This window comes from Littorina saxatilis, linkage group LG15 (genome assembly GCF_037325665.1).
Source record: "Littorina saxatilis isolate snail1 linkage group LG15, US_GU_Lsax_2.0, whole genome shotgun sequence".
Taxonomy (NCBI): Eukaryota; Metazoa; Mollusca; class Gastropoda; order Littorinimorpha; family Littorinidae; genus Littorina; species Littorina saxatilis.
In genome coordinates this window covers 12,438,706-12,461,646 of record NC_090259.1, presented here as the reverse complement: position 1 = coordinate 12,461,646, position 22,941 = coordinate 12,438,706, and the positions used below count along the sequence as shown (strand labels likewise).

General features: G+C 40.5%; 1 protein-coding gene across 2 annotated transcripts; it reads right to left on the bottom strand.

Annotated features, from left to right (window-relative positions):
- Positions 1–1,557: 1,557 nt before the first annotated feature.
- Positions 1,558–17,359, bottom strand: LOC138948585 (uncharacterized; the record flags this gene model as incomplete). 2 transcript variants are annotated; one of them, XM_070320142.1, is given in 8 exon segments in its annotated part: positions 1,558–1,693; positions 2,204–2,325; positions 3,239–3,407; positions 5,617–5,847; positions 7,398–7,554; positions 9,135–9,322; positions 15,497–15,577; positions 17,091–17,359. In XM_070320142.1, coding segments are annotated over 8 exon segments (1,115 nt in total), but the record flags the coding sequence as incomplete, so codon positions are not given.
- Between the last annotated feature and the right edge of the window lie 5,582 nt (positions 17,360–22,941).

Sequence of the window (22,941 nt, the reverse complement as noted above, 5' to 3'; positions counted from 1 at the left end):
GTCGCCAAATCCACAAGATATATACGGCACAATAGCGAAATACATAAACACACACACACACACGCACACAAACGACTAAATAAACACGGCACAATAAGAGAGAGAGAGAGAGAGAAAGAGAGAGAGTGAGACTAAGAGTGAGTGACTGAGTGACTGAGTGAGACTGAGTGAGAGTGAGTGAGAGAGAGACTGAGAGAGAAAGTGAGAGTGAGTGAGAGAGAGAGAGTGACCATACAACGGGAAGTAACCTACAACCGTATATTTCCTGCGATATATTGTATGTTATGATATTTTGCAATGATGTTTAGCCATAGTTCTTTATACGCGTAGGTGTGCGAGAATATGTAAGCGCAGAGCTTTAAAGATGTTCATGTTATATAGTGCTATATGTTTTATGTAAAATCAATGTCTTGTTTGTATTACTGTTATGTACCACCCCTGAATTTCTCTATGAGATAATAAAGTATTCTTCTTATTCTTCTTATTCTTAAACAGAGCAAGATTTTCCGACAACGGTTGTAGAACTTGGCATCTTTCTGACAGAGACAACACAGAATCACGATGATGTTAAAAAAAAAAAAAAATTCATTCAACAATTCATAAAAAATTATATTTTTTTTATTTCATATCAAAACCACATGGACGATAACAGGCACCACCCATTTGTTACATACATGTGTTTTTTACTCATATGGTCTGGAGTTTTCAACTTGGACTACAACATATATATATATATATATATATATATATATATATATAAGATTTTGGGTGTATGGGGTACGTGTCTGAGGAGAGGTAGCACATGTGTAAACACGACAGCAGCTCCCTCTACGGGTATGCACGGGAACACTGGTCCTCACTCAGCATTCAACTCTCACTTCTGGCTCCAAGAAAGCTGTTAGGAATAACAGTGGCCACACCCCGATACAGCGCTTTCTGCTGGCGGGCTAAACGAAGTGAGGGGGCGATGTGTTCTGCTCATCGGTGGGCAGGCCGAGCTCAACAGCCTTGGCATGCAGTCGATCTAGGGAAGGGACCCCCGATAAACGTCTATGGCCGAAAGCGGAGGCGCAGGACCCATGCGGTGCCTAGCTGCTGTACCACGTACCAAACGCTTTATTTGTCGGATGAGACCCTCCTGCAGGAAAAGCTGATTGGGAAGCTAGTGGCCCTTAAGAAGACTGCGAAATGCGTGCGTGCCACAGGAGTGGAAGTCTAAAAAGAGCGAACGAGAAGAAGAAGAAGAAGAAGAAGAAGAAGAAGAAGAAGAAGAAGAAGAAGAAGAAGAAGAAGAAGTAGTTATTTGTGGCATCAGCTCAAAACCAACAGATTCTTCGCTCATTAACAAAGTCGCGTTGCAATCCGGTCTTTAAATACAAACAACTACTTGCATACTAGAGTTACACAGACAGACAAGCGGCTCGGTCTAAAACCAACGGATTCTTCGCTCAATAAGAAAGTCGCGTGGCAACCCGGTCTTTAGATATAACAATTACTTGCATTCTACAGTTACAGAGAAAACAAGCTGTTCAGTAAATATAAATACAATAGTCACACCTGGTAGTGTTAACGTTGATATGGTATATCAGGTCATCATATTCATCAAAGATGACACGCGTTGTTCTCCATTCTGATTGCAAACTCTGTATAGCGGCAACTTCGTCCTCGACTTCGAGAAAATAAATATCACCAGCTGTGTGGAGAGAAAGAGGACATATTATTCCATAGGAATTGCTCATAACTTTGTCGACTTAAATGGACGAGTTTGGTTAAAATCTAGTCCTTCTGTGAAAAATAACACCATGGTCCTTTTCGTCCGCCCCACCCCAAACCTACTTCTCTCTTATCTTCTATAGAGGATAAGTCAGTCAGTCAGTCAGTCAGTCAGTCGCTCTCTCTCTCTCTCTCTCTCTCTCTCTCTCTCTCTCTCTCTCTCTCTCTCTCTCTCTCTCTCTCTCTCTCTCTCTCTCTCTCTCTCTCTCTCTCTCTCTCTCTCTTTTTTAGACGTTGAAAATGCGCGATTATTGATTATCTATTACCCTCGTTAATAATGATTTTGATGTGTATCTTGTCTCGTCTCTTCTCTCTGCTCTACTCTACTGAAGTTATGTCCATCATCTTTGATCTTCACTCAGTCACTGTCAAAATGTTCCCCATAGCAACGTTTTTGTGTGTATCTATCCATAAGTTCAGTTCTACTTACTTCTCGAGTCCACGGCAACTGAGAGGATAGTGCTTTGATCTGCTGACGACAATAAAGTCTTGACGTTGCTTCCGTCGTAGTGTGCACTCTGTAATGTTCTGCCGGACGTCCAGAACACCTTCCTGTCAACAGAGGTCAACACAGCCACATTGAACCGACGAAATACCAATAACACGGCTTCCGTGCAATCCTGCGACGCATCGCACAGATCTTATCTACTACATATCAGATAAGCTACACGTTAGGCATAATACAATACAAACATCGAATCTGCTACAAATCACGAAGCGTAATCGAAACATTTAGTCAATGTGTCGGCCTGAAATTAAAAGATCAAGACTGTGAACCCTAGATGACACACCAACAATATTAGTGCGGCCTGGCTAGCCGAAAACCGAAAACCGAAGGGCCGAGACGGGTTGCGCGGTTGTCCGCGAAGCATACGCACACATGACCGATATACATCTTCTATTCATCATACAGGTGTATCAGAGACAACATAGATTTTCTGCACATCAGATACAATATACATTTTCTAAACATCAGACACAGAATGCATGTTTCGCACACCAGATCTGCTACACACTACAGATACATCAGTGCTGCTACACATCAGACTCACATTAACATGCAACACATCAAATCTGCTTCACACAAGAAACATCAGATACGGATTCTGTTGCACCGCGTCAAATCTGATACCCGCCAGACAAGCTAGCACATCAGACACACACCAAACTTGCTACACACCAGACACATCAGAACTACTACACATCAGACTGAGATAGTCGACTGATTTAATGTTTTGTAAATTCACGTATGTTGATGCCCTGTTCGTCCATAATGCATCGAGCACGAAAAAGGACACTGCCTGCACGATAAAATGACTGGACTTTAAAAAAAAGGCCGCTTGATAAGCTTAGTTTTTGTCTTCTGACCTGCGCACTCAAAATGAAACTTCTGTAGCCTTCAAAGTTGTTAGTTTTCAAACATTTGATTGTTTTAACCGTTACAAAATGCGATCTTAAGAATTACCCAATCTTCGTATCAAGGGAGATTCTGCTTCCATCTTGCAGATCCGTGGAAATGACCGGTTTATGCGCATCACCGGAAGAAGAGACGACACCAATGACGTCATTTCCGCTATCAAGGTAGAAAAGTAAACCCGATGGAGAGTCAAATGCAATATCACTTAGTACTGCGTCTGCAACAACAAACAAGTCGCGTAAGGCGAAAATACAATATTTAGTCAAGTAGCTGTCGAACTCACAGAATGAAACTGAACGCAACGCAACGCAGCAAGACCGTATACTCGTAGCATCGTCACTCCACCGCCCGTGGCAAAGGCAGTGCACGTGGAATTGACAAGAAGAGCGGGGTATTCGTTGCGCTGAGAAGGATAGCACGCTTTTCTGTACCTCTCTTCGTTTTAACTTTCTGAGCGTGTTTTTAATCCAAACATATCATATCTATATATTTTTGGAATCAGGAACCGACAAGGAATAAGATGAAAGTGTTTTTAAATTGATTTGGACAATTTAATTTTGATAATAATGTTTATATATTTAATTTTCAGAGCTTGTTTTTAATCCGAATATAACATATTTATATGTTTTTGGAATCAGCAAATGATGGAGAATAAGATAAACGTAAATTTGGATCGTTTTATAAATTTTTATTTTTTTTTACAATTTTCAGATTTTTAATGACCAAAAGTCATTAATTAATTTTTAAGCCACCAAGCTGAAATGCAATACCGAACCCCGGGCTTCGTCGAAGATTACTTGACCAAAATTTCAACCAATTTGGTTGAAAAATGAGGGCGTGACAGTGCCGCCTCAACTTTCACGAAAAGCCGGATATGACGTCATCAAAGACATTTATCATAAAAATGAAAAAAACGTTCGGGGATTTCATACCCAGGAACTCTCATGTCAAATTTCATAAAGATCGGTCCAGTAGTTTAGTCTGAATCGCTCTACACACACACACAGACACACACACACACACACGCACACACACGCACACACACACACGCACATACACCACGACCCTCGTTTCGATTCCCCCTCGATGTTAAAATATTTAGTCAAAACTTGACTAAATATAAAAAGAAAAGAAATAAACAAACAATAAAATCTAAAATAAAACAAATGTGGACGCGTGCGTGAACACACATAGGCACATAGTGACATACGCAGACGGACACAGACGCAGACACATAGACACATGGATACATAGACACACCGACACCGACACACACACAGACACAGAGTCGGACACAGATACACACACACACACACACACACACACACACACACACACACACACACACGCACACACGCACGCATACATGCAGGCAGTCACACAGAGACGTGCTCACACACACACACACACACACACACACACACACACACACACTTTCGTGTACAGAAAAAAAGCTGGTTCGTAGGGTCTTTTTTTTTTGGGGGGGGGGGGGGGGGGGGCGGGGGGAATGTCAAAGTTGAAGGATGTTTCCTTATGTTCTTATCCCATGAAAAGATCTTGACAGACCTGGCGTGGTGTACATGGGTTTGTCCTACATGCGTGAGAGAGATCACTAATGCGATAACAATATCGTTCAAACCACACGTGTGTATATCATGTAAATGGGGTCGTGTCAAACTAGTCTGGCAGGGACCTGCTTTTCCCCTGCTTAAAAGTCATTTAGACAAGCGTCATTATGGAAACACGTTTGCGCCCGCTGTATGCCTTGGAAGTGTTTTTAGAACTAACACGTCACGCTCCACTTTCTAAAGTGACGTTTCTTTTCTTTGACGTGAAAGATTGCACAAGGCTTTGGAACAGATCGAGGTTCCAAAAGAAGTGTCTTCAATTTAGACGCTCGACTGTGGGACGTTTTGGGTAAAATACACATAAGTACAGTATGTAGGATAAACAGAATACTACATGGCTTGCAATGTCGTACAAGATTTACACTCGTTGCTTTTTCAAATATTGAAAAGCTCGCTTACGCTCGCAGTTCAATATTTACAAAAGCAACTCGTGTAAATCAAGTACGACACAGCAAGCCACGTATTCTCTATATTAAACTCTTTTTTTTTTCTTCTTTTTTTTTTAAATTGAAACGGGATTTAACCAACAGCTTTTGTGTCTAGAAGTTTAGCCGGGCCAAACGTACCCCGGAGGCATCTCACAACGGAGCTCTTTACCTATCTTAGTAATGAATTCAACAGACTGGAGTTGTCTCCCTCTACCTCCTTTTTTCGCCTACATTTATATTATTCTTCTCGTAATATTTCAGCGCTGATCCTCTGGCCTGTTATTTTTATTTTTTTTTATTTATTTTTTTTCCATGAACAAACTCATATATTAAACTCATATTAATCAACAGTTAAACTGTCGAAGTATACCTTGGCCAAGGTCCACGACGATTCTGTTGTCTGACCCATTCAGAAGTATGGAGTGAATCCTGGAATGTGTCCTTTCCGTCCAGAAGATTCTGAAGTCGAAAACATCAAACTCGACGTTGCTCAGACCGTATACATTCTCCTTGACATAGCCGGTATAGCTGACTGTTTCCCAGTCTAGCCTTCGAAGAAAGCCTTGTGCACCTTCGACGATGATTTGATCTCCTAATTCATCTGAAAACAGAGACATTTGTTATCTCGAGTAGCTGGACATACAGGGCTATTGTCTTGTGATCTCGTAGTCTGATAAAGTAACTGAATGAGTCGATGTTCCCCTTAATATATACTACCCATCATATAAAACTAGGCAGATACGTGTAAGTGCAGATTTTTGTGATGAGGCAGTTTATTGCTTAACCAGTTATAATTATGGCTATACAGGCAATCCATTGTCCTACAGCAAACAGATTGATTTTGTATAAGGTAGTGAAACCTACAACACAGATACCCTCCAAAATCAAATTCACAAAAGCAAGGTTCCCGCGTTAACCCTTTCGCTGCCAATCAAAACTTCCTGACTGCCAGGGAATATTGGAGTTCGGGGTGTAATAATTCACAAACAATTCTAGCTCCAAACTGGCAGTAGGTAGGAAAGTAAAACCTATGTTATTTTTAAAGGAAATTCAACCAAGAATCTGTTTTTAGTATCTAATCATGGAAATAATGCACAAGTGCAGGACGGGTATACCCGTCCTAAGGCAGTCAAGGGGTTAAAATCTTCAAAAAACAAATGTTGCATGCCATTGGAAAGGCAATTGAATTTCGTTTCCAAAATAGTCAGGTTTGGCAGCCTATCTTGTCAAACAATGACGTGTCACCCAAGACAAGAAATACATCAAAATACATTATTTGAGCTGTCAGTTGTCAAAATTGAAACGGTTGTGTTTGAGTAATGTTTTGAGACTGGGTCTCCTCCACTTTAGTCCTTGAGAGGAGCTTAGATTTGGCAGGAGAAAACCGCTCTCCGATTATAATTCATTCCATCAATTAACATAGTTATTAAGTATTTTCGAGAAAATCATGGCAGGTGTATCGAAATAACAGCACACCGAATGTTCCTTGAATTGTTTAAGGTCAAATTCGACAGAGAACTTTCCCAGAATGGCTCCTAAGATAGTACGCCTTAAAAAGAAACCAATAAAAAAAACTCTGCCAAACAGTTAAGCAAACCCGATATTCAATCTGAAATGCATTTTATTTTAATTCTCAACATTAAATGAACTGTTGGATGAAATGTATTTGTATTTCAAGTAGTCAGGCACGGTCCTGTGTTACATTCCAAACTTTGCTCGACAACATAATCTCACAACGAAATGTTTGATTATACTTAAGAAAATTTTTCCAAATTGCAGACATTACGTTTAAATGTGTACTATGTAAGGAGCCATTTTTGGGGCAATTTTCCAGCGAATTAGACATTACAAAGTGCAAGGGACATTCGCTGTGCTGCAATTTAGATACACCTGCAATAGTTTACTCAAAAAATGCTCCATAACTATGATAATTCATTTAATTAATGTTAATCAAAGAGCTTTCTTATTATTCAGTCCTGGTGGGTACGCATGTGTCAAAGCAGACAAAACCGTTGGATTCAGGATTTCAAATCTGTAATCTAGCAAGCGGCACATCCAGATTCCATGCCGTACAAAGCTAAAACGCAATACAAAGCGTAAACAACAACAACAACAACAACAACAACAACAACAACAACTTGTCAAGCATACCTGACTTGTAAGACGCATTGAATCCAGAGAAAGTACTCTGCTTATCCGAGTAGAATCGAACCAACATTTCATTCTGTGTCGTGCGCTTACTTCCTGGGTTTTCGGATCCACAATAACGACCAAATCTCGGTGATGTTGTCGTGCTGCCATCAAAAACCTGAAAACATGGCCATAGTTTATGCCTTGTGTGTGAGAAAGTAATTCGTCGCTGCATATGTTGCCTGAAAAGAAGAATTTATTATAAAGCACATCAGTACAAAACAATTCAGTTGCTTTCAAATGACGTCGAAAAACTGTTAACAATTAGTTGCCGTTGGAGAACGCATTGCCATCTTCGTGCGAAAGTGGCGCATTGTTGCCGAATAGGGGATCGACCATTCTGGATAAACCTTGACTTTGGTCCGAGTGTGTTCTGGGAAATCGATTTAGTACCACTGAAAGTACACACATCTGAAGTAGCGTACGTTCTAGACAAACTTGAAGGATTTTAGAAATACAAAAATACGCAAATTCCAGACCCAAATATACTGGTAAAAGCGAGGTGAAAACAACAACGGAATATAGTCTCAAAAGGCCTATCGCCGACGGCACACAAGCGAAATCGGCCTCGGTAGCCGATTGTAATCTGTGCCGTATTCAGCACTTAATACTGTTACTGCTTAAAGCTGTGGTCTTTTTCTGACTATCCGGGGCTACGAGTTTGAAAAGATAGGGCTGAAAATCATGTACAGAATTCTGTACAGCAAACGCTACCCGAAACCCCATCTATACGGCGTGTATGACCTTGAGAGCTTCAGTCAACGCTTGAATTTTGCAGTGGTAACATCCGGTTTGCTCTCTCAAGACTGATCATATTTTATCTTCAAGAGAGATCAAGAGGAACAAATAAACACCACAGCTCTAAGGGCAGAGATGGCACGGAAATTAAGATTTGTTTCTTTGGAAAGCTGTCCACTTTTTTTTATATTCAAGGTCCTCGATACAAAATCTCAGAAAAATAGTTTTTGTGTCCTACAAAGTAATATTTGAAGGACGTTTGGTCATAATTGACGATTTTTGCGACACATTCATCAGGTGTTTGTACTTTGACAGAACTTCTAAACGTATTCCTCCATAGATCATAGAAAGTCTCTCTGTAACTTTGTAAAGACATCATTTGTGACCCTCCACCACGAAATGAGTCGCATGTCACCTCGCGCGGTTCTGCGCTAGGCTTAAAATAAGTCCGGGGAGTGTCTGGTAACAGTGTGAGGGTCACCTTAGTCACAGGCTTATAACTCAAACAGTTTTTGCTCTTTTCTAAAACGGTTTTCACCACTGGATAGAGCATAAAAAACTCTTTAGGAAAATGTACAAATATGAAAATCATGCAAAGGTGACATGCGACTCATTCCGTGGTGGAGGGTCACATTTATGGTGAAATTTGAAAAACAACTAAAACAATTAACAAATTAGTCTCGAAGATGAATAGTTCCCGTAGACAGTGCTTGTGTTCAAAAAACGATTCTGAAAAAAAACCAGCATCAAAAGTGTTCAAATAGTTGTCAAATGTTAATAAACCATTTTGAAAATGATGACTTTATTGCAAAGAAGCTTTTGAAGATGACAAAATTACTTTGCACAATGATTACATGGTGTTCAAAGTACCTGCAAATGCTGAGAAGCCAAAATACGGTTTTGGACAAAAATGTCGTTCCATCTGTGGCCTTGAAAACATATCTTTACAATTAAGCTTACCTCAACATAATCCAGGCACACAGATGCGGAAGTGGGAGGTTCCAAGGTAAAGTTGAGAAAGGTGAGGGTAATACGGTAACCAGGAAGGACAGAGATGAGATAACTGCATTCCTCATTGTTGGCGTAACTTGAAGGGTAGTTCGGCGACTGCAGACTTCCTGATCGAGCTTTGTGGGTTGTGTTACACTCTAAAAAAAAATACTTTGTTGTATGAGTATGTGTGACAGGCGGAGTTTCTGTGAAAAAAATATATGTACGGCTCTTATCTTAAGTGTCTCACAACAGGCACACTAAAAACATTTGTGTTTTAAGGATTGGGAATGAATAAATCTCTTTTTTCTTTAAAGGCCAACATCCGCGGGAATTTTTCTCCTGGAGCGACCTAAACTTGAACCCGTCGCTATTCTTGCATGTCTGTTTACTTCGTGTTGCACGCAAAAATTGAGCGACTTCCTTGCCGCGTGGATTGACGAAGCTGTTTTATACTCGTGACTGAAAACACTGCAGTGCGTGCAGTTTTATTCTGTGGGTTCGACAGATTGACTAAATGTTGTAATTTCGCTTTCACGAATCAGGAACCGACAAGGAATAAGATGAAAGTGTTTTTAAATTGATTTCGACAATTTAATTTTGATAATAATTTTTATATTTTTAATTTTCAGAGCTTGTTTTTAATCCAAATATAACATATTTATATGTTTTTGGAATCAGAAAATGATGTAGAATAAGATGAACGTAAATTTGGATCGTTTTATACATTTTTTTTTCTACAATTTTCAGATTTTTAATGACCAAAGTCATTAATTAATTTTTAAGCCACCAAGCTGAAATGCAATACCGAAGTCCGGGCTTCGTCGAAGATTACTTGACCAAAATTTCAACCAATTTGGTTGAAAAATGAGAGCGTGACAGTGCCGCCTCAACTTTCACGAAAAGCCGGATATGACGTCATCAAAGACATTTCTCCAAAAAAAGAAAAACACGTTCGGGGATATCAATCCCAGGAACTCTCATGGAAAATTTCATAAAGATCGGTCCAGTAGTTTGGTCTCAATCGCTCTACACACCATATATCCGGCTTTTCGTGAAAGTTGAGGCGGCACTGTCACGCTCTCATTTTTCAATCAAATTGGTTGAAATTTTGGTCAAGTAAAAAAATTTTTTTTTATAAAACGATTCAAATTTACGTTCATCTTATTCTCCATCATTTTCTGATTCCAAAAACATATAAATATGTTATATTTGGATTAAAAACAAGCTCTGAAAATTAAAAATATAAAAATTATTATCAAAATTAAATTGTCGAAATCAATTTAAAAACACTTTCATCTTATTCCTTGTCGGTTCCGGATTCCAAAAACATATAGATATGATATGTTTCGATTAAAAACACGCTCAGAAAGTTAAAACGAAGAGAGGTACAGAAAAGCGTGCTATCCTTCTCAGCTCAAGTACTACCCCGCTCTTCTTGTCAATTTCACTGCCTTTGCCATGAGCGGTGGACTGACGATGCTACGAGTATACCTCACGCCGGAACCTCGGCTGTACCCGCGGATAACCGCAGGCTCTGCAGACTGTTCACCGCAGACAGAAATTGTCAACACGAGTGGTGAGTGTCTGCAAAAAATCGTCTCTGCTTTCTCTAAAATGACATATCATTACAAAACTATTGTTTGTACTTCAACCTAAGGTATTATAGCACCCTACCATCGATTTAATTTTTTCCTTTCGTTCGTATGTGAAGGCTGAGCTTCGAGTATTTGTGCATTTCCTGTAAAAAGTGCCAAAATTCTGACTTTACACATTTATTACGGAAATCCAAGCTTATTAAACAAGTTGCAGAAGTCAGAATTTTGGCACTTTTTACAGGAAATCCACAAATACTCGAAGCTCAGCCTTCACATACGAACGAAAGGAAAAAATTAAATCGATGATAGGGTGCTATAATACCTTAGGTTGAAGTACAAACAATAGTTTTGTAATGATATGTCATTTTAGAGAAAGCAGAGACGATTTTGTGCAGACACTCACCACTCGTGTTGACAATTTCTGTCTGCGGTGAACAGCCTGCAGAGCCTGCGGTTATCCGCGGGTACAGCCGAGGTTCCGGCGTGTATACGGTCTTGCTGAAAAATTGCATTGCGTTCCGTTTCATTCTGTGAGTTCGACAGCTACTTGACTAAATGTTGTATTTTCGCCTTACGCGACTTGTTTTTATATTTAGTCAAGTTTTGACTAAATATTTTAACATCGAGGGGGAATCGAAACGAGGGTCGTGGTGTATGTGCGTATGTGTGTGCGTGCGTGTGTGTGTGTGTGTGTGTGTAGAGCGATTCAGACTAAACTACAGGACCGATCTTTATGAAATTTGACATGAGAGTTCCTGGGTATGAAATCTCGGAACGTTTTTTTCATTTTTTTGATAAATGTCTTTGATGACGTCATATCCGGCTTTTCGTGAAAGTTGAGGCGGCACTGTCACGCCCTCATTTTTCAACCAAATTGGTTGAAATTTTGGTCAAGTACTCTTCGACGAAGCCCGGGGTTCGGTATTGCATTTCAGCTTGGTGGCTTAAAAATTAATTAATGACTTTGGTCATTAAACATCTAAAAATTGTAAAAAAAAATAAAAAATTATAAAACGATCCAAATTTACGTTTATCTTATTCTCCATCATTTGCTGATTCCAAAAACATATAAATATGTTATATTCGGATTAAAAACAAGCTCTGAAAATTAAATATATAAAAATTATTATCAAATTTTTTTTTTCGAAATCAATTTAAAAACACTTTCATCTTATTCCTTGTCGGTTCCTGATTCCAAAAATATATAGATATGATATGTTTCGATTAAAAACACGCTCAGAAAGTTAAAACGAAGAGAGGTACAGAAAAGCGTGCTATGCAGCATAGCGTAACCACTACCCCGCTCTTCTTGTCAATTTCACTGCCTATGCCGTGAGCGGTGGACCACGAGTATACGGTCTTGCTGCGTTGCATTGCGTTCAGTTTCATTCTGTGAGTTCGACAGCTACTTGACTAAATATTGTATTTTCGCCTTACGCGACTTGTTTCTTTTGTACATTCTCAGCAGAATTCTTTTAGTTCAACCCAATGTACTGCCCAGATAACATCTTGTTTACTGTCGGCGTTGTTTTCATGCATTGTACCACGTTCTATGATGTTTTGGATACATAAATAACAAGTCGCGTGAAGCGAAATTATAAAAAAAACGCTGGCGCTGGACCCGAGTACTCTTCAGACTGGCTCGCTCCCCCAGTATGAAAGTTTTTGTCTTGTGCACGTGGATTAAAAAAAAAAAAATTTTTTAAATATTTATTTATTTTACACAATTAAAAAAATTATTAGAGTAAAATAAAACATTAAAACGTTCATAATAAACAATAGTAAACAAGAATTTTAAAAAAAACCACAAAAAAACATAGACCACACATGCCAGGAATCGAACCCGGATCACTTTGGCCATAGGCGGACGTGCTACGACAACTTTACCAGAGGTGTGCGTTTGAATCACTGTGTCCCTGTCGCTCTCTCTCGTGCTCTCTGTCTCTCTTTCAGTCTCACCGAGACAAAACACTGCATTGTAGTTTCTTTGCCGAGACCAAATCCCCACCCGCTGCTGCGCTTGCTTGCTTGCAAATCGTCTCGCATGCGATACGCATGCTTTTCTCGTGATCGGCGGTTCTTTTTGGCGAACTGCCTCGGGTTCAAGTTTAGGTCGCTCCAGGAGAAAAATTCCTGTGGATGTTGGCCTTTAAGATAGAAAAGTTTGATATTTGCCAATGCGAGTCCTCATATCTCAGAAAAAAAGCTGATTCCCACAACAAAGAAAAACAAATCATCTCTTTTTTTTCTCAAACCAGCTTACAAAATTCAGATGTAGATAGAGCAGGGAAAGCTGGAACGGGACGGTGTGAGAGGACACTGGGACAAGGATCAAGAGTGGAAGCAGCAAAACACAACAACAAAAACAACAATACAAAAACAATTTACGCACTTGACAAGAACAAGAAGAACAAGAACAAGAATTTAATCCGACAAATAGCATAAAAGCCATTGGTATTTGACCTGGTGAGGAATCAATCATACATCCATACACTCCTTGCATCTACGATACAATCATATAATTAAAAAACAAATAGCCTAAAAGGCTAATAGCAACAACAACAACAACAAATCAAAGTCTTCCCCGAAGCGTACAACATTCATCGGACATGTTTTATAAGGGAGTTTACAACAATGATGTATTAACATCTTTGAAAGGATTGTTATGTTTCTCACACCTACTGCATAATGTGTGAATTTGGGGGGAAGAACGCTCCTTCCAAAACGAGTTCTTACAACTGGTACAATGAATTTAAATCGGGTAGACACGTCTTCAAAGATGGCACCCGCCCAGACCGACAGATGAATGCTGTTACTGCAACAAACGTTGCTGCCGTTGACACGTTGAAGAGATATTATGCACGAATCACACACACGGAGGTAAAGGACACATTGATAATTGAATTGGCACCCACCGATGTGATCTGGCACAAGCCGTTACGGGTACACAAGCGTTGCCGACAGTGGGTGCCCGTGCTCTTTCTGGTGTACAAAAGGGGGTATGTCTCGAAATGTGCATACAATTATTCTCCAATTGTCACTATAGAGAGTGAAAGGGTTTTTATGACGGTTGACACAGGCGATGGGGACTTGGGTCTATCAATCTGACCCCGGGCAACACATCGATCAGCCGTTTTGATGTTCCTAAACGGCTCCACCCCTATCAACTATTGGTGATCTCGGAACACTGGCAAGAAGAAGGTGGTCCAATCTTTTTGAAATTAAGGACAAATCGCCACAGTTCTAAAAGGGGAGCACGTACGGTTATCATAGAGCAATACATGCATCGTTGCCTGCCCGTGGTGCTTGGCGCCAAACACGGGTAGTTGCGAGTTGATGCTATTCCATTGAAATGTCTCGTATTACACAGCTTCCAAGTAAATCGAATTTCTAACAAATTGGGATGTCTGTCTGATGTTTCGTTCACTATATTTTCCTGAATTGGCCCCGTTCGACGTTTTCATGTTTTTACATTTAAAGAAAAAGCTCCGAGGAAACCGTTACGAGAGCCCTGATGCTGCTGCCCGAGAGTAAACGAGGGTCATTTAGGGTATCGGCAAAATCACTCACACGTTTAAAAGGTATTTCTACAGAATGTGAACGTGTGTCGCAACTCAGTAAAGGATCCTTCGAGAAAATGGCGTGGTCAAATTACCGGTGAGCTGTGCGCTAATATGAGATTCTAAGGACTTCCAGAACAGCCCTCGTATCAATGTTGGTTTTCATTTCATGCAAATGGTACACGTGCTAGGTCATGTACCTTAAGCTAAACTGCATTGCGTCACGCACACAGAACTTTCTATTTATTTTTAATGATATATTGTTTCTGTTTATATAGTGCTGTACACGTAGTTGTTTGAATGCGGGATCTTCCGTGGGTGTTGCACGAACATTCAGCTCCGTATCTCAACTCGGTAACTTCGAGACATATTCCCCGAATGCACTGCGATTACAATCAAGTAGTCTAAAGAGCGGAACAGTTCCTTCTATTTTGAGTAGTTTACGTAAATACATTTACTTCATCTGAAAACAGAGGAGTTGGTTATCTTGACGGGCGCTGTGGCGGCATGGTAAGACGTCGGCCTCTTAATCAGAAGGTCGAGGGTTCGAATCCCGGCCGCGGCCGCCTGGTGGGTTAAGTGTTGAGATTTTTCCGATCTCCCATGTCAACGTATGTGCAGACCTGCTAGTGACTTAACCCCCTTCGTGTGTACACGCAAGCACAAGACCAAGTGCGCACGGAAAAGATCTTGTAATCCATGTCAGAGTTCGGTGGGTTATAGAAACACGAAAACTCCCAGCATGCTTCCTCCGAAAGCGGCGTATGGCTGCCTAAATGGCGGGGTAACAACAAAACACGAGCAAGTTGGCTCCTTTTCTTACGAACAAAACCCTGAGCGAACTTGTACAGGCAGACAGATATACAGAATGTTTGCATTAACCCAAATGTGACCCTCCACCACGAAATGAGTCGCATGTCACCTCGCGCGGTTCTGCGCTAGGCTGAATATAAGTCCGGGGAGTGTCTGGTAACAGTGGGAGGGTCACCTTAGTCACAGGCTTATAACTCAAACAGTTTTCGCTCTTTTCTAAAACGGTTTTCACCACTGGATAGAGCATAAAAAACTCTTTAAGAAAATGTACAAATATGAAAATCATGCAAAGGTGACATGCGACTCATTTCGTGGTGGAGGGTCACAAATGTAAACAATGTGAGAAACCGACGCTACATACCTTCTGCGCTCACAGCATTTTGAATACCAATCAAAAGCACACAGACGAAGGGTGCAGGCGTCCATCCTGAAATACCAAAGACTAAGATAATAAAGTAAAAGAACGCTTTTTGTAATAACAATTTGCAATGCAGAGTAAGGCAAGGCAAGGAAGAGAAGTCGTGGAAAGCGATACTCATTTTAAGACAAGAGGCGAAGCCTTCAAGGCTCACGTAAGAAATCGACAAACAGTAACACAAACTCAATCACTCCGTCACACATACACACATACACACACAGTAAGCATAGGTGACACTGTGCAAGAAAGCGAGACACTAGATCTAGATCTGTCTGTCTGCATGTAGCCTGTAACTTACAGGGACACGACTGCCAACTAGTCTCGGCCCGCTCAAAATAACAATGACCGAGACTTTCAGTAATTCCTTCGCGTGACGTCTAACCCTCTTACGCCATAATGTGACGTCTTCAAATGTTAAAGTTTCTACCACAGACATACACACGCACACACGCACACACGCACAGACACACAAAGTTACGATCGCATAGGCTACACTTACGTGAGCCAAAAACGATACTAATTAAAAAAAATAAAACTATGCTAATTTTTAGAAAGCGATATTAAAACATGCAGCCAATCTGTCGCCGTAAAATGCCTAAACCGAAGACACTCAAGCAGTCTTCACCGAAACTAGTAAGTCCTTGGAAGGCTAAACCTGTCTACCGAGACTGGTGGAACCGGTGGTAGCAAAGCAAGCCAACAGTGAACCTAATTTGCATAAACGAATTTCGTTCAATTTCAATTCAAACATAACACATCTTAATACAGTCTGTAGCTTGGGAATCATAAAAGAATAAAGACTACAATGAGAACATTTTCGTGTTTGTAATGTTGCTTTCGATTGCAATTAGAATGTTGTTTGATGAAATTAAGTGGTCAGTTGTTAGGCTTCCAAGATGAAATGCAAGCCCATAGAAACAGTTCCCAGAATAGTTTAAACAATATTTCAAGTAATTTGAGTGAAAATCGCGCGCTCTTCAGTGCATGTTGCCATCACGTTATTGAACGACAGCTATTGAATCTGTACAGAAATAAGACAGGCGATGTATCCCATGGAGACGGGCGCAGTGGCGTGGTGGTAAGACGTCGGCCTCCTAATCGGGAGGTCGTGAGTTCGAATCCCGGTCGCTGCCGCCTGGTGGGTTAAGCGTGGAGATTTGTCCGATCTCCCAGGTCAACTTATGTGCAGACCTGCTAGTGACTTAACCCCCTTCGTGTGTACACGGAAGCACAAGACCAAGTGCGCACGGAAAAGATCCTGTAATCCATGTCAGAGTTCGGTGGGTTATGGAAACACGAAAATACCCAGCATGCCTACTCAACGAAAGCTGAGTGAAGCTGACTATGCTCTCAGAGTAGAGTTTGGGGAACCCAAATGAGCAAACGAGCTCACACGTAACCAGAACATTCTGGAACGCTGAAGAAGAAGAAGAAGAAGTATCCCATGTAACAGCCTGTCCAGTTCTGTGGAAGTGAGCACAATCGTTTACACGAAAAGGGAGGCACGTTTCAAGACATGAAACACGTAAGTAAATACCTTTTTGGAGATACATTGCAGAAAACAGCATGGACTATCAAAACACGTTTACAATAGGAAACACGTCTCTTAAATAAATCCCCGAGAAAAATCACTCCTAATATACTCAAAGATTTTGAGTTATGATTACGGAAGGTTGTTCTCTCGCAGGTCCAACCCCTAAAAGTAGCGAACCACCCGGATAGGGCTGACACGCACGCAGCTGTGCTGGACATTAAGGGATGTGTGTGTGTGTGTGTGTGTGTGTGTGTGTGTGTGTGTGTATGTGTGTGTGTGTGTGTGTGTATGTTCGTGTGTGTGTGTGTATGTGTGTGTGTGTGTGTGTGTGTGTGTGTGTGTGTGTATGTTCGTGTGTGTGTGTGTGTGTGTGTGTGTGTGTGTGTGTTCGTGTGTGTGTGTGTGTGTATGTGTGTGTGTGTGTGTGTGTGTGTATGTGTGTGTGTGTGTGTGTGTGTGTGTGTATGTGTGTGTGTGTGTGTGTGTGTGTGTGAGTGTATGTTCGTGTGTGTGTGTGTATGTGTGTGTGTGTGTGTGTGTATGTGTGTGTGTGTGTGTGTGTATGTGTGTGTGTGTTTGTGCGTTTGCAGGTGTGAGTGCACACCCGGGCATGATTATAAATGGTCGGCCAACCGCTGGTTCATATCAACATTATCCTGTCTTTCTATGCACACTGTTTGTGCAATGCTGTCAATTATGACGGCGTGAATAATGCAATAGCTCCACGTGTGCCTATGCGTGAAAATATTCCATCTCACACGGCATAAATAAATCCCTTTGCCTTGAATATGTGCGCGATATAAATTGCATAAAATAAAAATTAAAAAATTAAAAAAATAAATCCCTGCGCTTAGAACTGTACCCACGGAATACGCGCGATATAAGCCTCATATTGATTGATTGATTGATTGTACAAGTTTCGTAAACACTATTTCAAAGTAAACAGGGACAGAGAAAAAAATATCTGGGTGAACAGCGAGTGCAAAATACCATGTCGTGATTACCCTGGACAAAATTACACCCATGGCTTGTGTTCATAAACTTTGCAGTTCATCAAATAAGTCCTCGCTGTGTGTGTGTGTGTGTGTGTGTGTGTGTGTGTGTGTGTGTGTGTGTGTATGTGTGTGTGTGGGGGTGTATGTGTGTGTGTGTGTGTGTGTGTGTGTATATTTATATATATATATATATATATATATAGAGAGAGAGAGAGAGAGAGAGAGAGAGAGAGAGAGAGAGAGAGAGAGAGAGAGAGAGAGAGAGAGAGAGAGATGGATGGATGGATGTTTTATTTTTCTAATCAATGAGTTGATTTTGACAATTTTCAGACAAATGAAATTGGTGCATAAAACAAAATTAATAAGGGTGAGATACCTTGGGCTTTAAACATAGCCTACACATGCAAATAAGTGAGGCAAAATAAAGAAAGAGCCTGCCAAATGTTGAGACATAATCATGAAAACATAGCTTGGAAAGATGATATAACTTAAGCAAACATTGTCAAATGACACCAAGACACATACACAGATATACACATACAGACACGGACACGGACACGGACACGGACACGGACACACACACACACACACACACACACACACACACACATACACACACACACACTCACACACACACACACACACACACACACACAACACACACACACATACACACGCACTCACACACACACGCAAACGCACACACATACACACACACATACACACACACCAACACACACACACACGATCAATGCCGCGGGGAACGTGACCACTACAAAGAGCACAGTGATGACACATGTTTTTAAAAAGCGTGTCCATATATGCGTCGTCAACATTGCCGGGAGCGCTTCGCTATTTAACGCCTGTGGGGGACATGTATTATTTACATGAAAGATTGAGAGTACACAACTCAGCAAAATTCCTTGAGTATTCAAGGACGCTTCTTGTGTTTACGTTCCCACCCCCCCCCCCCCTCAAATGTGCAGATATAGTCATAAAGTTTGATAATTGTTGGATGTTTTGGATGTTTTTGGCATTTCACCACTGTGAACAAGTTTCACAATTTTTTTCCCGAAATGACGACGACATTTTTGATGGTTTTAAAGAAGTTTCGGCAATTGGCTGGATAGCGACAGCAAACGACATCCTGGCGTACTGAATGCAATACAATCGCATGCTATCAATGTGAAAGATCAGCACAAAATGAATCATGACCGCCATTTGCATTTAAACAAATTAAATATCTACTTCCTCTAGCAGATAATTCAAACCAAACATGCGTACACGGGAACATAAGGACGTGGCCTAACTGTTATGGTGATACTTTCCTAACTGCCAGGTTCCAATTATTTCGTGGAAAAAAATTAACTTCATTCATTAGTGGCTATCACGTGTTTGCTCCATTAATACACAATGAGCCTTAATTGTATCAAAGGAAACGGTACCAAAATCAAGAGAAATGGTCAAGAAACAAAGACGCATGAATCAATAATTGAAAACGATGACTGTCGTAAGTAATAAGTTGTGACCCTCCACCACGAAATGAGTCGCATATCACCTCGCGCGGTTCTGCGCTAGGCTTAATATAAGTCCGGGGAGTGTCTGGTAACAGTGTGAGGGTCACCTTAGTCACAGGCTTATAACTCAAACAGTTTTTGCTCTTTTCTAAAACGGTTTTCACCACTGGGTAGAACATACACAACTCTTCAGGAAAATGTAAAAATATGAAAATCATGCAAAGGTGACATGCGACTCATTCCGTGGTGGAGGGTCACATTTAGTTCACCCTCGCCGTAAGTTCACACAGACGTTCACGTTGTATACATTATGATTATCGTCGCGATCATTACATAATTGCTTAACTCATAGTTAGGCAGTTTTGTAGCAGAGAGTGGTTTTGGTCTCAATCACTTGCATTACATGTGAAAAGTCGGAGCAGAAGTCACGTGCCACAAGTTACACAATTGTTCTCTCTTGGCGTGGAGTTGCAAAATGGAAAAGGTGAGAAAGGCAGTTTATTCATAACTCATAACTCATAACATTTTATTGATCCAACAAAGGAAATTAAATTGGTCATCAGCACATATAAGCACATATAGGTCATTAATTAATAATTATAAAAGAATAAGAGAAGAAAATTCATAAAACCCATGATAACAACAAAAAAACAAAAAAAAACAACAACAAAAACAACAACAACAAAAAAAAATATCTAAAGTAATATATGCCAATCTCAACCAGAAGTCCCAGTTACAACTACGATTTGAAGGTTTGTTTCAATGCAAATGTCATCCGGTTTTTGGGTGATTTTTGTGTAAAGTGTGTTGTTACTGTTCTTTTGATAAAGCCTCCAAATGCCCTGATTTGAAGATTGCAGTTATCAATTTTGTTTACTTATCCCAAAATGCTTCGATGACTTCAAGTCTATTATCTGAATTTAGCCTTTTTCAAATTATTGTTTTTCTCAAAACTTAAAAAAATTAAATATGCAATGTTGTATGATCGTGACGACATATCCCGAGCTTCAGTCAATGATTGAAGAAACTAGGACAGGCTTCATTCTCCAAAGATGGCCGATTGAAACGTGCCTATGAGGAGGGTAAATAAGGACCTTTGACGATAGGTGTAATTAACATGACCGTTCAGCGGAGTATCACGGACTGTCGTATTTTGCAGCAGAAATATGCACAATATTGTTAATATCATTCATTACTATGTCAGCGCACCATATGGCTTTTTGACCAATCAGGACTGATTCTAGGTGACCAGCTAAATGTTATAACGTTCAGACAGGGACGCTTTTTGCTTATCAGACTAAAAAAAAACAAGACAAAGTAAACATTTGAATTAACAATATCAGCGTGATTTAATCTAAAGAATGAAACTTCAAATGTTGTCAGATAATCCACTCTTTTTCTAATTAAATACCAAAAAGCCAGTTTTGTCGGTGGGTGCTTTACAGAACGGCAAGGCACCACCCACCCTCTGAGTGTGCAATGCCGACCAGTTCACTTGAAAATATTATTGTAATGTTCTGAAGAAATAAGTTAGTTAGTTAGTTAGTTAGCTGTTGCTTTTCGGGTCCAGCGGACCATAATAGGCCAAATCAGGACCCCACAAGTTAATCATTGTACATTTTTAGATTAAAACACTTCTAATACATAAAATCCGTAACGTCACCCGAAGGCAACAAAAAAGTCAAAGCAAAACCCTATATGTCAAATAAACTAGGTTGTTTTAAAATTCAAATCTTAAAATAAAGACCAGACTCCTTTAAAAACCCAAAAAGAGCTGAAGAGCTGACCTCTGTAAAAATACTTTTCAAGCTCGAGGTGCCAAAATACTTTTCTCGTTGATCATACAGATCAGCACACTCGGTGAGAAAATGACTCACAGTAAAACCAGTATCACATGCGTAGCACCATGGTGCCTCTTCTCTTTTAAGCAGATGAACATGAGTGAGATAAGTGTGACCAGTATGTAACCTGGCCAAAACACTTTCTTCTTTTCTACTTGAAGCCACTAAAGGAAGTGGCTTTAACAGATCAGGAAGAGTTTTATACAATTTGTTTTCCGTGCAGGCAGACCAACGGTCTTGCCAGAGTTTTAAGCTGTAACAAAGGGTCTTCCTACGCAAGTCAGTAAAAGAACAGACTGTTGCGTCGCTCAATATAGGTCAAATATACTTCGTATATGTACGTTATTTTCTATCTAAATCTGCCGCTCTCTGTTGGAGAAGAATAATCGAAGCAACAAATATGTCTCAAAAAGAATATCAGCATTCGCCTGCCAGCTCATGCTTGATATCCATTTTCTCGTCATGTCTGTTACCATTTGCTAACAGTCTGCATGTTAAAAATAACTTATACTAATAGTGTATGCATCTAACATGGGACCACTGATATCCGAATAAAGCAGTTTGATGCAGCAGTAGTTGAGTGCTCGTTGCATGCGGGTTTCTTGTGTTGTGTATCTTCCACCTAAGCTTGCTTGTTAGAAATAATCCTTTCACGATATCAACGCGGAAGTTTGCCAAGGGTGTTTGCATATCATATGAGGTGAGCCAAAGCAGGGAAAGAGAGAGAGAGAGAGAGAGAGAGAGAGAGAGAGAGAGAGTGTGTGTGTGTGTGTGTGTGTGTGCGTGCGTGCGTGTATGTGCGTGTGTGTGTGTATGTGTGTACGTGTGTGTGTGTGTGTGTTTGTGCGCACACTGAATACAACAATACGCGCACTTACACACATACACATTGGTACTAATTTTATACACATACTCGCGCCTTGCTGCGAGAAAAGAAACCACCTCAATATTTCAGGCATGGGAATTGAAAAAAGTAAAAAAGGCTGAAAATGTGTAAGTAATAGCAAAGTCGACGACGCGAAGCGCCTAGCCCTGCTAGGGGGGTTCGGGGGCATCCCCCCCTCCCCCCCCCCCCCCGAATTGTTTTTCTCTAAAGAACCCAAATGGTGAAATTTGGTGTCATCTGAGCTCCAAGTTTGCCATTAAATTCAGTTTTTAGAACCATTTTTGCCTCCCCCATTTATTTTTTCGGCGGACACTTTTGCTTTTTTGGTGGAACAAAACAAAAAAATCGGCGGAAATGTGCCTTTCGGCGGACAATTCCCATGCCTGATATTTGTCCTTAGCAATTCTCCGGATAGAACAGTTTTAACACCTCGACCTTTTGCAATAAACCCTTTCGACTGTCTGAATTATCCCCATTTACCTGCGTTCATGTAACAGTGTTTTGTTATCCATCCACTCTCAGAGTATACACAAGCCTCACACCGCTCCCCCTCCCCCTCCCCCATCCCGACGCACACATACACTCGCGCATATACACAAATACACAGACAAGCGA